The 16,383-nt window shown below is 28.7% G+C and overlaps 1 protein-coding gene across 1 annotated transcript; it reads left to right on the forward strand.

The window, feature by feature from the left end:
- The first annotated feature begins 1,718 nt into the window (after nucleotides 1-1,718).
- On the forward strand, nucleotides 1,719-11,029 carry CenB1A (Centaurin beta 1A). The gene is made up of 15 exons (XM_089217867.1): nucleotides 1,719-2,167; nucleotides 4,097-4,154; nucleotides 4,245-4,477; nucleotides 4,547-4,775; nucleotides 5,711-5,877; nucleotides 5,960-6,126; nucleotides 7,068-7,173; nucleotides 7,243-7,416; nucleotides 7,507-7,613; nucleotides 7,736-7,916; nucleotides 7,993-8,252; nucleotides 8,311-8,477; nucleotides 8,578-8,677; nucleotides 9,948-10,068; nucleotides 10,648-11,029. The coding sequence occupies exons 1-15, from the start codon at nucleotides 2,118-2,120 to the stop codon at nucleotides 10,748-10,750; spliced, it is 2,223 nt and encodes a 740-aa protein (XP_089073993.1). The 5' UTR covers nucleotides 1,719-2,117; the 3' UTR covers nucleotides 10,751-11,029.
- Nucleotides 11,030-16,383: the final 5,354 nt, after the last annotated feature.

Below are 16,383 nucleotides of genomic sequence, written 5' to 3' on the forward strand. Positions count from 1 at the left end.
ATACTAATTATTTGTCTATACCATTTTTATTTTGAGTGTTTAGCTTGTATAGATTATTAATAAATATGGTTACACGAAACAAAAAAAATGAGATATAATGTTAAGTTCTTTAAATCGATCAGCTTTTATAATAGTGCTACCTATACATGGCGTATTCCTAAATATATATAACGATTCATATTTAAAGCCTAAGGGCTAAGGCCTAAACTTTAGGTATGGTCTAAAAACCTAGGCCACGGCCCTCGTCGAACAATTTAATCAGCTCATAAAATCGTCGGGCGGCTAGGTTGTAGGCCGTGGCGGCTCCAGAGCCTTGGTTGGTAGGGGGCCAAGTTAATTTCACAAAACTTTATAACAAAAAAATTATCTATAGAATAAAATTATAACAATTCTTATCAAGATAATATTCTGAGTACCTATTTGAAAGTATTTCCCGTAATCCGTACAAAAATATATGATACGCAATTCATTTTTCGAAGTTTTGAACATAAAATAATAATGTCATAGTATCACATCATGTCATCATGGTATATTTTATAGTTTATTTATAGCCTTAGCCTTATCATAGCTTCATCAGCATTCATCTGGTACATCGTATATTCGTATATACTGTCATACTCTAAGGCTATATCTATACATACTTTATGCATGTCACATAATAGTCAACATTTTAATATGATTTTTTTTGTCATTTTTTTTTTTTTAACAAGTAATATAAATTGTTTTTTAAATGGTCTTGGGAGGGGATTGCGGTCCCTAGGCCCCTCTGGCTTGTAGGCACTATGAGAAGGTTATAGACAGTCCTGTCCGCCTCAAATGGCGGCGCTCTTGGGTTTACATTAAATATAATAGGTGTTGACGTGTTGTATAGTACTTATGCGGAACATAAGTTATAAGTTATGCGCTATAAGTTCATAATAATATGTTATAACAACAGCGCTCTCGTCATGTACATAATTTCATTGTTTCCTCATTATTATTGCATTTCATAGGTACTATTTTCATTCATCGCGTAACACACTAATAATACAGTTCAGTGACACAGTTTTGGACGTTTTGGTTAAAAAGAAGACGCGATAGGTATTAGGCAAAAATAATAATACGCGATTCGGAACCGCCGAGCGGGTGCGTTACATTTACATAGCAATTTCGCACTTCGGCGGAGCTCCGTCCGGATTGTGGTCTCCGCCGGCCGGGGGAGTGGGAGATCTGCAAGTTTATCGTAACTCGTAACCCAGCGAGCACCGTCACTAACGGGGCCCAGGGCCGCCGCACTCTCGCGACGGCGCCTAAAATAATAATAATGTCTTTGAACACGGGCACGGTCGAGAATTCGAGATGCAGGCCATCGCCCGTCTCGCGTGCGCCGTGCGCGCAGGTGTATCCGTGGTGGTGTGGTGCACCCGCCGCCACCCACCCAACGCCGTGGAAAGAATCAAAGAACGAAACACCCGTCCGATCACTCGTCCGGCTTATCCGCGGCGGCTCGACGACGGCGCACCGTGAACTCGACACCGACGTCGTCGGTGGGCTGGTTGTTTCTATATTATACTATATAGGTTTTTTGCGTTACTACATAGTAATAACAATAACGTAGAACCTACTTTCATAACGCGCATGCGTACTATATTGTAAATAACATTATTATTATTTCGTATTGTATAATAATAATAGTAATAATATAGTTTGGTAGTGCATTAGTGGTGCGGGTATACTCGTGTGTTGCGTACACACACACACACCGACGTACACGATAACGGCGCACATTTTGCGGCGGTGGGTCGGGGCGCGGTGACAGCGGGCGAGATAGTGGCACGATGATTCGTAGTCGCTAGTCACTACTCGGTACTCTCGGACTTCCTCAGTACAACTCGTTACTCACTGTGCTAGCGTACTGCGGTGTCGGTGTGTTGGGTGAGGCGCCTGTTATCTATATTCTGCTCTCCCCGTGGCTCGTTTTGTTGTCACCGCCACTACAGCGGCCGGACGCGGTATTGCGATAATCCGTTGGCGTTTTCACTGTAGTCCGCGTCGCTTTCCTGCGGCCACGGACCCACCCACCCACGCAACGACGACTATGATGCTGTTTTGACGCTGCCGATTGGAAAACCATCACGATGCAAACCATTTCGGTGAGCAATTGCCTGCAGGATTCGCCCAATTTCAGGTAAGTCACCAGCCATTATTTCCTTAGGGTTGGTGGGTCCAAATAATTTTATGCCGATTTAAGACTGATATCATTGGATTGTAAATTATTTTGAAAACATTCAAACGAGATATTTATATTAGAATACCTAGGTATTGAAATAATTATTCTGATTGACAATTGACATTCACTAATAATACTTATGGCCTGCCATAACGTAGAAATAATTTCATACTTACTTATATTTTTAAAATCTCTAACTGCAGTTTTCCTTGATTAAAACTAATAAATTGATATTCTCGTGTCCTTATAAGTACCTATTTTAAGATGTGCAAAAAGTTTATAACTTTAAAATACTCATAACTCACTCCAAAATTAAAATAAAAATCCCACGTGGTCTTGGATATAAAATTCTTGCCTTTAAATTTCTTTATACGAGGTCAATTCACTCTATTCAGTCTATATTGTTTTAAAATCTAGTTTCTAAGTTTTAGTTAAAACAAATTTAATTGGTTATTGATATTCAAATCATTAAGATTATCTCTTGGACAATCCACAAATAGGTACCTACTACTTTTTTATTTTACATTCAAAATAACTTATAATATAAGTAGGTTCCTATGACTAAAAAAAACTAATGAAATAATATTGTATTGTTATGCAATAAATTAATTCTTCAATTAACACAATGTGTCTATAATTCTTTTTACATGTATAAATTTGGACCATATATTCTTGGTCTGTTTCAGAGTAGAGTGTAGACAATGCAGTTACTTATTTATTTGAAACATTTGAACTTTTATTTTTTATTCTAAACCTTAATTTCTCCCGTAGTTAAATTACTTATTTTAAAAATATGAACTCATCCTTATGTCTATACAGTTATTGTATTAAAAACACCATCAAACATTCCCTATTTAAAATTGATCCCATTAGTTATGTACACAAACATCACTTAAAATGTTTGTTGGGAACCTTAAAACATTTTATATTTAAAAATAAAATAATTTGGTAATCTAAAATATTTAATGAAATAATAATGTAAAAAAAATACATGTATTGTATGTTTTAGAATTAGGCAATAAGAAACAATATATTGAATTGTAATTTTTATTCTAATAATGAAGATTATTATTTATACCTATATGATATTAATTTTTGTTCCTATACTGTGTTTCAAAAGAGAACAGTCATTCCGATTGATTGAATTATTTAAATATACCAATTAAATGTAATTGTTTAACAAAATGTTAAATTATAAAATTATTTGTAAAAACCAAAAAGGTGAACTTCCTATTGAAATTTAATTTTAGATTCTGGTACATATTTTAAAGAAAAAGTCCACTACTTTAAATTATAATCAGTCGAAAAGGTATTATTTTGAAGAATGAGACTTAAGAGGGGTAGTGAATTTAGATACTTAGGAATGTGAAAGTCAGTAGTAAAGTGTTCATGATAAATAATTTATGTACATTTAGTATTTTACTTTTTTTTAGTCTGGTTATAAGAAGGGTGTCGATAAAAATAGACAACGCACCCACCTCAGAAAATATAAAAGCTTGTTATGCCAAAGTTTTTAGCATTATTCAAAAAAATTGAAAAATACAACTAAAAAAATTTATCAAACCTACTTTAATCATAGTGAATTCTAACTCTTTAAAATGTTTATTGATTATTTATTGTGGTATCAAGTTTGAGTTGTGGTTAAATTGTACATAGGTAAATATAATAATTGATTATGTTTAAAATTTTTAATATTTTTGGAAATTGAATAGATACAATGTTAACCATTTGTTACTAATATTTAAAAGTATGATGGAAAATTCATCAATTTGGAATTTAAAATAATTTCTTATAGGTACTTTATCTGTATACTAAATTACTTTTACTATATAAATTATATCATATAGTATATAAATTTATTTTTATACTTTAAATATTTTATTTCAGGACACAGCTTGATCGTCATGAGTCCAATATTGATTTACTGGAACATAGGTTAGAAAAGGTAATAATGTTGTTTTAGAGATTTTGACTGTGATTGCTTTGTATCACAATTCACCTTAACTTTTAAAATAATTTATTATTATTAATTTAGGTTGTAAAAGTATACAGTCTTATGATTGATTCTGGGAAGACATATGTAAGTCAACAATCATTATTTGCAAATAGTTTGTGGGAAATGGGACTTTGTTTCCGCGATGACACATCATCCACTAAAAATTTGAATAAAATAATTCATGCTCTTCAAGAAATGAACAAATTTTTAACAACTTTCCTAGATCAAGCATCACGGACTGTTTTGAACAACTTAACAGTATTTGTCAAAGAGTGAGTTTTTAGAATATTTCATTAATATAATGGTAACTAAAAATATATAATCCTAATTTACTTTTTTAGAGATATTAAAGCAAGTAAAGAATCTAAGCATGTATTTGAAAAGGCAACATATGAGCTTGACGCTGCCCTATTAAGAAATTCCCAGGTATTAAAATCTCGTCCACACGAAGCAGATGAACTACTAAGTCAAGTTGCATCAGCAAGAAGCGCTTTTCGTCATGCTGCTTTGGATCATGTGCATTGTATTACTATGCTCTTAACTAGGAAAAAACCTGAAATATTTTCAACAGTAAGTAGTTAATTAGTTTTTATTTTTTGTTATTATAACACAAGTTGTTCTTAGTCAAATGTGTCAGTCACATATGTAACATTTTAATGACATACAAAAATATTTTTATTGTTAAATCTTGAATTTAATGAAAAACAGTTGCATAAAATGTACTTTATTATTTTTTAACAATGTTGTTGATAATTATAATATTTTTAACATTTGGAACTGACTTCCAGTCATTTTATAAAAAATATATTATTTAATATTAAACGCTAATTATTTACATACAAAATCAGTTGTTAAAGTCAGTTCTCTATGATTAGAAATTGATCATATTTGATTTACATTGATGGCAGATGAATAAAGTAGTGGATGCTTTTGTTTCATTTAACCTTCACAAATCCTACCTCAATATTTTAAAGTAAATTCAATGAATAATTGGAACAAAAATCACATCAAAATGTATGTTCAGTAGCGTCATTAATCCGGTATAGATATTCAGATAATTGTCAATCTATTATTTATATTACAAATGGGAGACTGAGTGGCTGAGTAAGCCATCAACTGCAAAGCTCACCATCACTGGTTCTAGCCTTGGTCACGAGCAGCACCTCTCTTAGGGCAGTCGCAGTATCTGGAGGGATAGGCCATCATCCACCACTTGGGCATAGTAGAAACATACGGGTGCCGCTAGAAATTCTGCCAAATAGTCGTCCTAACTAGGTCTTTGTGCCTACTCCCGTGCATAGCGCCATGCAAAAAAAAATGCATACAAACTTATTATGTAATCATGGATATTTATCCATCCCTATATTACTATAAATACAATGATTAAAAATGTACTATTAGCTGAAAAATAAAATTTTTTAAAAATTGATTTTGAAATTTTTGCTCTTTAATAATTAATTTTCAACATATAAATTATAAATTAAAATATTTATTTCTTGTTTTAGTTATTATCTTATATTCAAGCTTGGTGTACATATTTTCATCAAGGTTTTACACTAACTGAAGACTTACAAGATTTTATTCAAAATCTGAACAAAGAGGTAATTGCAATGACTGCTGAAGCAACTGAAATGGAAAATCAACTGAGTGAACATCACAAATTGGTTGACAGGTTAAAAATTGATGTTTATAAAATAATTATTGTTAACAATTCATTATCCTTAATTGTAATAAATGTTATTTTGAAATTAAAGTCATGATACAGTTATGGTAAATGGTGATTGTGAAAATGGTGTCAAGGGTAAGGATGTGACACGCATTGAAGGCTACCTTTACAAGCGAACAAGTAATGCTTTCAAAACATGGAATAGACGATGGTTTTACTTAAAGAATAATCAGTTGGCTTACCGTAAAAGAAATGGTTTGTAATTTTATTAACAGTAGTTTTCTTTGTTGTATATAAATAATATATCTATATAAAAATGGAGACAAAAATGTATAACAATTCATCAATTGAGAACGGCTGAACCGATTTCGCGCACTCTTTTTTTTGTTTGAGTCGTACTTGCCAGGAGAAGGTTCTTACGGATGAAAAATTTGAGAAAGTTATCGGGTTAGAGAAATATGATGAGGGTGTGATGAAATTAAAGTGGCGCCATCTGCCCAGTAAAAAATAAAATAAATAATATTAATATGTTTTGGTAGTCAAAGGCAACCATTTAAACAAACAAGTGCTCTTGAGAGCAGCTGGACTTATTTTTAGGATGGACATTTTTGTTTATTTATAAATGGTTGCTTTAGTGACGGTTATTATTAGAGGTTATTATTGTTCTGTTATTAGTGATGGTTATATATATATTTATCTGTTAGTCCTATATACATTCTTAAACAGTGACAAAATTTGGTACAGAATTTTATTAGACATATGGGCAGAAGATATGGTAAGTTAGAAAGTGTTATGCCTAAATATCATTGAATTGAATATTTAAATTGCCAAAATTATATTGAAAAAACGAAGAGAATTACATAATGATATACGGAATTGAATATCATTGTATGATTATAATATATTTTAACCACTATCTATCATTATGTATAAAAATATACTGATAGCATCATCACATGAAATGAATTTTAACACACAATATAAACTATGGACCATAAAAGAGATAGAATTTTTAACGGGCTACGAATTGAACGGGTTCAGCTAGTTTACAGTAAATGAACAAAAAAAAAAAACAAATTCTTAAGTTAACTTTAATTTTCTCTATATTATGTTGGCTGAAATAACAATAATATTTATGCATTGTCTTAACGCAGAATTTTATAACTGTTTTATCAATCCTCAATGTAATTTTTTAGGTGAAAATCTATTTACAGTAATGGAAGATGATTTAAGAATTTGTTCTGTGAAGCCAGCATATGATTCAGAACGAAGGTTTTGTTTTGAAGTCTTATCTCCAACTAAGTAAGTGCTAGTATAAAATGTTTATCCCAATTAAACTAGCTAAATAAATGCTTTTTTCTTTTTTTGAAGAAGTCACATTTTACAAGCTGATTCTGAGTATGTATACAAGTTGTGGATAGAAGCTCTTCAACAAGGTATTGAAGATGCAATACGTAATCGACCACAACAAAAAACTAATCAAGATGATGATGATTCTAATGATTTGAATGAACAATTTCAAATTCCAAAAATTAAAAAGTCTAAGTAATTTTTTTTTTTTGAACACAAATTGTTTTGATGTTAAAAGTTTTATTTAATTATTTTTTTTAAATTAAATCAATTTTAATTACTTAGAACATTGGATGTGCTCGTTAAAATTCCTGGTAATGAAAAGTGTTGCGATTGTAAAGCACCAAATCCAGATTGGGCTAGCATAAATTTGGGTATTACATTATGTATTGGTTAGTGTTTAATGTTATACTAAAGAATATAATTAATATATTTTCTACCTATATTTAACATTTTATCAGCAAATTTTTATACCATTTTCTTTCTTAAACATAAATAAAATTTCTTATTTTAGAATGTTCTGGTGTACATCGTAGTCTTGGCGTTCATTATAGTAAAGTCCGTTCATTAACACTTGATGACTGGGAACCAGAGATTTTGAAAGTTTTGGCTGAAGTTGGAAATTCTGTTGTTAATGAAGTGTATGAATATAATGTTCCTGATACAGTTATACGTGCTTCAGCAAAATGTCTTGGGTAGGTCTATAATTATAATTTATTGCTACCCTGTTAATTTAATAAATTGTAATTGATATTATAATATACATTTTAGCCCAATTCGTGAACAATGGATTCGAAATAAGTATGTTGATCGCTTATTTGTAAAACCAATACCTAATAATGAATTGGTTGTGGAAGAATATAATCCAAGAAAATGGAGTGTTCGCAAAGTAAGGCGACGAGGAACCCAATCTACGGTAAAAAATGAGAAAAAGGATAATGTCATGGTAATTGGTGGCAACACTAGAAGCATATCTTTAGATGTTATAAGTAGCGATGATGATTCTACAATTAGTGATGATGGAACAGATGGTTAGTATATTAAAAAAAACCGTTTTAATTGCTTAATAATTTTTATTAATTTTTACAGTTGTAGAAGAAGATATATCTACATTGAGTCCTGATATGTTGCTTTACCGAGCTGCTGCTGCACATAATCTACCAGTAATGTGTCATGCAATAGCAACTGGAGCAGACAAAAATTGGAAGAATCCAAATGACAATGGACGGACTTCACTCTTTCAAGCTATACTCAGTGTAAGGTTCATTCTATTTATTCACATACATGATACATTAATACATTTTTGCTTTTTCTTAAATTGTAATTTATATATGATTAAGTGGCTTATTATTTTAGGGTTCTGTGATGGCTTGTGAGTATTTAATACTCAATGCAACTGACATAAACATTCAAGATGATCATGGTCAAACTCCTCTGTTTTTTGCTACACAATTGGGTAAATTTATTATCCTTGCTCAGCATACATTATCTTTATACAGTGTGGTTTTTCTATATTCTCACCCTATTTTTATGCTTAAGTTATGCATATATTTAAATTCTAATTTTTTGAATTCTCAAATACATTTAAAGACAATATTTTCAAATGCTTGTGTTTTTTACTGCTTAAGGGTTATCCTGTGATAATAAGAATAGGAACCCCCTCTAAAAGCGAATACGTTTCAATAGATATTTATTTTGAGCATTTTGACATTCTTAATTAAAATTCAAGTGAGACTAGTTTTTGAGTTATATAACTTTGTATATTAGGGATAATATGTTTATATGACGCTACACTCTTTATAAACAGCTGGACCAATTTTGATGAAATATTTTTTTGTGTTTGAGCTGGTTCTTGGATGTTATAGATTCGATTCACAACTGAATCCAGAACGTCCAACCCGTTGAGGTGCTCAAATAGTAATTTTAAGATTTATGAATTTAATGATTTGGTTGCTAATAATTACAGCTTATATATCATAATAGTAATAGGGGAAATATTTAGTAGAATTATTAATTTCTTTTGTATGTAAATGATTATCATTGAGTACTCCCACAGATGAAGTAAATCATGCTTCAAATTGTGGCATTTATGATTTTGAATAAAATATATATATATATCTTAAAGCAAATATGAGAGATGAATATAATTTGTAGCTCATTCAGCTGATCAAAAACAATTTATCCAATTTTGAGAAAATTTTAAATTATTTTTGGAGATATCAAAAAAAATTAGAGAGTTTATTTTATAAATAAATTTTATAATTAGTTTGAACCATGTTTGATTTATACCTAGTGATGTATCTAATCAACTATAGACGGATTGTCCATCGCGTTTGAATTAGCTTATGAAACTATTAAAAAATAAACAATTCAAAAACTTATCAGGCACATCAACAAAAATTATGCTGCTATACCATTTTCAATAAAAAATTTTATTATTAGATTTCTCATTTATAACTTTTTTTTTGAAGTCATGTCTATGGCTAAAGGGCAGCTTATTAAAAAAGAATTTTTTTGTTTAACCAAATGGTTTCCATTGGTTATTTATTATATTAATATTAAAATGAGAAGAAAATAGCATAAATATTTTTTTACAAATATATTTATTGCATTGGAAAATATAGCCAGTTATTTACAATATATACAATTTATATTTTATAGTCAAATAATTAAATAATTTGAATAAATCTTGTTAATTTTTATTGATAAATTGGTTTTTTTTTCAGGCCATACTGCACAAGTATGTCTTCTTCTGAAACACAAAGCGAATCAATATCTTAGGGATCATGATAACATTGAACCACTTGAAGTAGCAACAAAACAAGCCAATGCAAATATAGTAACATTGTATGAATTTTTTTGACTTATACTTAATTAAGTGGTTTTGATATATATTTTTAAAAACTTTTATTTCATTTTTGGACAAAGAAACATGGAATATATTCCATTAACAACATTTTATTTTCACTTAAAAACAGTATAATCAGGGATCTCATATTATGCTTTTTATTATTTTTTAATTTTAAAATGAGTATTTTAAAATTTAAAATTATTTGTAAATCTTAAAATATTCATAGTTTAAAATTAAAATATAATGGAAATTCTATATGTTCTAGATAATAATATTTTCTTTAAATTTTATAAGAAGCCAATTCACTCAAATTTTTAAACTAATTGAGGTCAATTTGATCTGTTAAGTGTTGAATTTGCTATGCTATGCTCTTGTAAGATAGATACAATAAATGTCATGTCAATAAATGGACATGTAGCGTTCTCTTAACTGTATATTATTGCGTTGTTATTTAAAGATTGGTTATACCTTCTTTGATCCTATAAAAATAAATAGTTTTTTGTAAACATGTAATTATTTTATCTAATCTTAATAATCTGTATTAAATCAACTGATGTATTTTTTTTTTATTTTAGGCTCAAAATCAGCCGTCTAAATGATCAATCTGAAATTCCAGAATCTTTCAAAGATGCAGTACGTGATTTCACACAACTTTCATTCAGCCCTTTACATAAATGATTATCGAACAAAAATAAGCCTTAAAAATTTAAAAATGCAATATACTTTACAAGACTTCTGTGGTTTTCTACTAAAGTATAACCTCTTAGATTTAAAAAGACTATATTCATGTTAATGAACAAAATACTATCTCCAATACTTTATTATATTTATGTGTAAGTGTTTTTTTGCTTAATCTTGTTTTAATAATTTATTTTTATTTTTCAATACTTCTATTAGAGTTACCTTATATTACTATTATTATGTTATAAATTATAAATAAATAGAAATTAAACATGATTATTATTTTTATTATTTTAAGCATTATTACACCAAACATGTTTATAATAAATAATATACATTTCTTGTCGGTTTACCTCGTTATTTGCGAAGCTGTTATAATTATAATTATTACAATTTATTTCCTATTTGTTGAATATTTTATAGGATTTTGATGAGTAAAGAACAAATTTAAACTAACTGTCTTAATAGTTAGAAGCAAAATAAGAAAAAAAGACAAATATAAACATACTTTTGTTTGTACTTTTTTTTTAAACAGTAATATTAATTTATAAATGGCTGTTATGATATGATTGATAATGTTCCTGGTGTATTTTATGTAAATGGATAAAAGTTAAACAGAAGATAGTATATTTATTTTAAATTTAAATTTAATGTTTATGCTTAATTAAATAATTATTGTTTGACATTTTAATTTTGGATGTAGGCACATAGCTAAATAAATTTATAATGAACTATAAATGCATCTTAAATGTATATGAATATAAAATTATTAAATATTATTTAAATTGTTAATGTATTAATTGTTTAAAGTGACATGAAATATTAAAATAAAAAATTATAATGATATTATTTATTGTTAATGTAAATGTGGTTAATAATTAAAAAACGTGTATCATATTCGACTCCATGTGCAATCGAAGAACGCACTTGTATGAAATTTAAAAAATATCTATGCCACATAATATTGGCCTACACGGCTTCACCTCTTGAAAGCATATGCAATCATCCCTCTAAATTACTTATAAATCCCTTATACATAGTTTTAAAACTCTAATATTGTTCTCGAATCTAAAAATAATCAAAACTGTACATGACACCGGCCTAAGGTTAATTTCTGGAGCATTTTGATAGAGTCCAGTCCCAAGCCTATTTAATATTTCTCATACTCCACCTATATGCCTTACCTACAAGTGAAAAGAATGCCATGTTTTTGTCCAAAAGACGGTCATGGAAAAACTTAGGGATCCATCAGGGTATCAAAAATGTACTTCAAACACCAATATTGTTTTTTCTATGACTACTCTTTCTGTGGATTATGGTAATAACTAATAAGTACAAATATAACACTTTCATCACTACCTAAAGTCGATATTATATCCAGCATATATAGAAACGAATTACCATCACTTCTGGACGTTTAATTCACTCTACATTTTAAACTAACGGAGCTAAACGTGATCTGCTGAACGTACAATATTATTGCTATGTTGCGCACTTGTAAGTCGGAGACAACTACACATGCGGGCATAGCATCATTTTAAACATGTGAAAAAATTCTCATGGACAATATAATATGATTTCCCACTGTCAAAATTTTTATAGTGACTTAAAAACCCAGCTTGAAATTGTGAAAAATCTTGATAAAGCACTAATTCAAGATCGAGAAAACATTAAAAATATGCTTAGTTAATTATAATTAACTAAGCATATAATTAATTAAAATGTAGAATTTTATATATTATATCATAAATTTAATTTAGGTGTCATAATTGTACTATAAACTTAAACCATTATTAAGCAGTAAGCCTGTAACCTATTATCGTAAAATGTATATTGTAGGGGAAGGCGGGGCAGTACCGTATGGTTAAGCTCACGGCTTAAGATAGAATGGTTGCACATCGGGCTATACTACGCAATGATAGAAGGCGGTATACGAGAGTTCTTATCTAACAAACGAAAAAGTGAACTACTACTAACGCTCTTGGTGGTTGTTAATTGGTACTACAGTATTAAAATATTCCCATTTCTCGCCATAATATTAAATTATTGCATTTTCAATAATAAATATAATATAATTGAGTTAATAAGTAACTCAATTATTATAATCACGATTCACTGATCTCATACTCTATCTATATAATAATTAAATGACAATGTTATGTTTATGTATTATCTTTTAAACGAAATCTCATCACTGTAGTCTGTGTTTGATAATTGGTTTTGTGAATATTCAATTACGTTTATTGCCTTTTTGGTCATTATGCCTAATTATTGTGCAATTCACGAGTCACATTGTGCGTCCAAAACTCTTTTTGGCGTTCCTAAAGAGGACGAAATAAAAAAACTTTGGGAGGATGCTCTAGGTATTAAATTTAAAAAAAGTTTTAGAGTGTGCGCCTCACTTTTTAAAGAATGTGATATTATTAGCACATGGGAGTCTGGTGAAGGACTTAATAAGTACACCATAAGTTTACTTCTTTATTGAGCTACATACAATAAGAATTTGTTGTATTATGAATGATATGATATTATTCAATACACTATGTACCTATGTGTTAAAATATGTTGTAGTCTGTAGGTATTATTTTAATTTATAGATATGCTTAAAAAAACACAAATTAAGAAAGGGAGCAATTCCATTAAAATTGTGTGAACCAGAAACTTCAGAACCCGCAGTGGACCCAATGAATATTGGAGTAAATAGCAATTAAAATTTGCTGATAGATATTATATCTTTTACTAATAGTATAGAGGCTATTACACACATTGCTATTTACCAAATAGTAAATTTTAAATTAGTGTTTATTTGTTTTGGGATATAAAGTTTTATTACATATGTGAAGGCACTATAAGCACCTTATTATTATGAAATAATTTTTCATTTTATAATTTGATGAGTTTGAAACTTTAAAAGATTATCGGATTATCCATAAAATTTGTAAATTACTAATTAGTACTTTTTGAATACCACAATATAAAATAAGAATAGAATTTTGATGATGTATATGTAAGCAACTAGATAGCGGTGTAACGTAACTTTTAACAGATTTCTGATAAGAACAATTGGTGATCACAAAATAATGACTCGTTGTGCAACCATTCTATCTTAAGCCGTGGTTAAGCTTCCATGGCTTAATACTATGATTATAATCATGTAATTTTTAACGAAATTAAATTTTTTAAACTGGTTTATATAGAAAAACTTATGGTCTATAACTTTTATTCAAAACTTTTTTCTATTTTTTTTTTTTTTAAATTTGTTTGATTTGCGTTTTACTTTTTTTGAGAAAAATACGGATCTACCCCAGGTGCGGGGTAAATCCGTGTGTACTCTGAGGCAAAATCGTATGAGGATAATAGTTTTACCAAAACACAGTTCATTATATTTATTGGTAAATTATTAATTGGTATTGGACTTTTATTTAATTAACTTGTAAAGTTTAACTAAAATTAGGCAGTAGGTAGTAAGTTATGTATGATTTCATTTTCATTAATTAAAAATGTACCTAACATTGTTTTCAATTCATCAAAACGTCAACAAATTAATAACACAACACAATATGCGATAAAACTTACTCCCATTGGCAGTAGTGCAACAAATACAACTTACCTAAGTACCTATATAGTTATAATATAGTGTATTGTATAACCTTACCATTTTGCCCCACAAGACTATTAAAAGTTATCGAGCTTCATATCAAACATTAAATTAATAAATTAATATATTTATACTACAAATGTAAATTACACTTAATTAGCTATTGAATAATAAAATATTGCATACCTGAACATTTTTTCCCCATATAAAAATTCACTCTGAAATTTTGATAATATTTTAGTAATTGAATTTTATCATGTTGAATGTAAAAAACTAAAAACATAAAAGGTATTTATTTTAAAAACGTGATATCAAAACACGTGCACTATCATATTCAATAAATAAGCAAACAAAACGTTTCAAATCGGTGTATTCAGTTTACTTCCATGATAACAATTATTGATAACATTCCGATAATACGACTGCCCCGCAAAATACCCCGTATATGTGTTTATACGTTTTGACCCGGTAAGATTTTTTAAATTTTGTGTCCCTTGAATAAAATAGTTTGGATACTTCTGCTCCACATCATAGCTAGATCCTAAATGTAATTGATTGGAATAAAAATCTTATGAAAGGAATCATTTCGAAATAAATTCATAAAAAACAATATGTCAATATATATACATAATCCATAATTATCCATCACGAGTTGGATATTACCAAATCGAAGCACAAAAAACAAACATCAATAGAATCATTTTTTAAGAAATAATTAATAAATTTATATGTAATGTGTCATTGCATGTATGTATGTAAATAATTTAATTTAAATTTATAATGTATGTGTATAATATATATAATACATATTAATATACAGTTTATACCTAATAAATATTATAAAATAAAAAACATTAAACAATACAAATTGTAATTCTTAAAACATTGAAACCTGTCTACAACGGACACCTGTCTATAACGGACAATTATTTTGGTCCCGCGACTGTCCGTTTATACTAGTTTCACTGTACAATGTATCTCATAAGTTGTTTAAATAATCGTTAAAAAAATATTCAAGTACTCACACTATTTTTTTTAATTAGAATTTAAAATTCAAAATCTTGAAAACTCGCAATATATTTTGTAGTTATAAATTAGTAAATTAATAAAATATTCAGTTTTTATAGCTTAAGTTTGAATGTTTAAAAAATAAGGTTTCTCATAAGAAGTTCAATAGGTCATACTGTCACAAAAACTTCTAAAAATAATCAAAAACAGGTCATTTTTAAGAATCGAAAATAAACCATAACGAAAACTGAAATCTCGGTATTTCTAGGAATCGAACCAGAAAAGTAAAATTTATCGAGGTTCTATCCCTGTTTCTAACTATAAGCAAATCATACAATTTTCAACATTTTGATGAATTTCGTCAAAATTTAAAATTTAAATGTATATCTTTAATATTTTTGAACAACTATTAAAACTATAAAATGTTCAATTATTGAAAATTATTTTGAACATTTTTTGAGTATGGAAACATGCTAGTATCAATATTTGATTAAAATTGCAAGCAAGTTTGATGAACTTCGTCGAAATTCCAACTTTAGACTTCTATAAAAATGTATTATGAATTTAAACTAAATTTTTTGGTTTGATTATACTCACACTAAAATATAAAATTGTATACCTTGTACTTGATTTTCAAGTTTTTTGTTAGAGCGAAGAGCGAACAACTAATTATTGGCTTCAATTCGCCGCTTTACTATAGAAACTATTTTGTGGCTATGTCTGTACCTACCTAAATCTTAAATCGTGATTACGAGCACAGACTATAACTACCTACTATATAAAAGTTGGCATTATATAAAATGTTAAGTCGTAGTTAGTGGTTATTGCATTTCAAAATTTACCTTTCTACTAGAAAATAAGAGACATAATAAAATTAACTTCGAAAATCTGTTGGTATATTTATTAAATTCATTGACAAACTGGTCAAATCATAAAATATATCACATAATAGGAATAGGATAAGCCGTAAAACAAATGTTATCATATAATTTCTTATGAATTTAAAAATTTTACACTTACCTAT

This window comes from Diuraphis noxia, unplaced genomic scaffold, assembly GCF_037042655.1.
Source record: "Diuraphis noxia isolate RWA-SAM2 unplaced genomic scaffold, SU_Dnox_SAM2 contig0001, whole genome shotgun sequence".
Lineage (NCBI taxonomy): Eukaryota > Metazoa > Arthropoda > Insecta > Hemiptera > Aphididae > Diuraphis > Diuraphis noxia.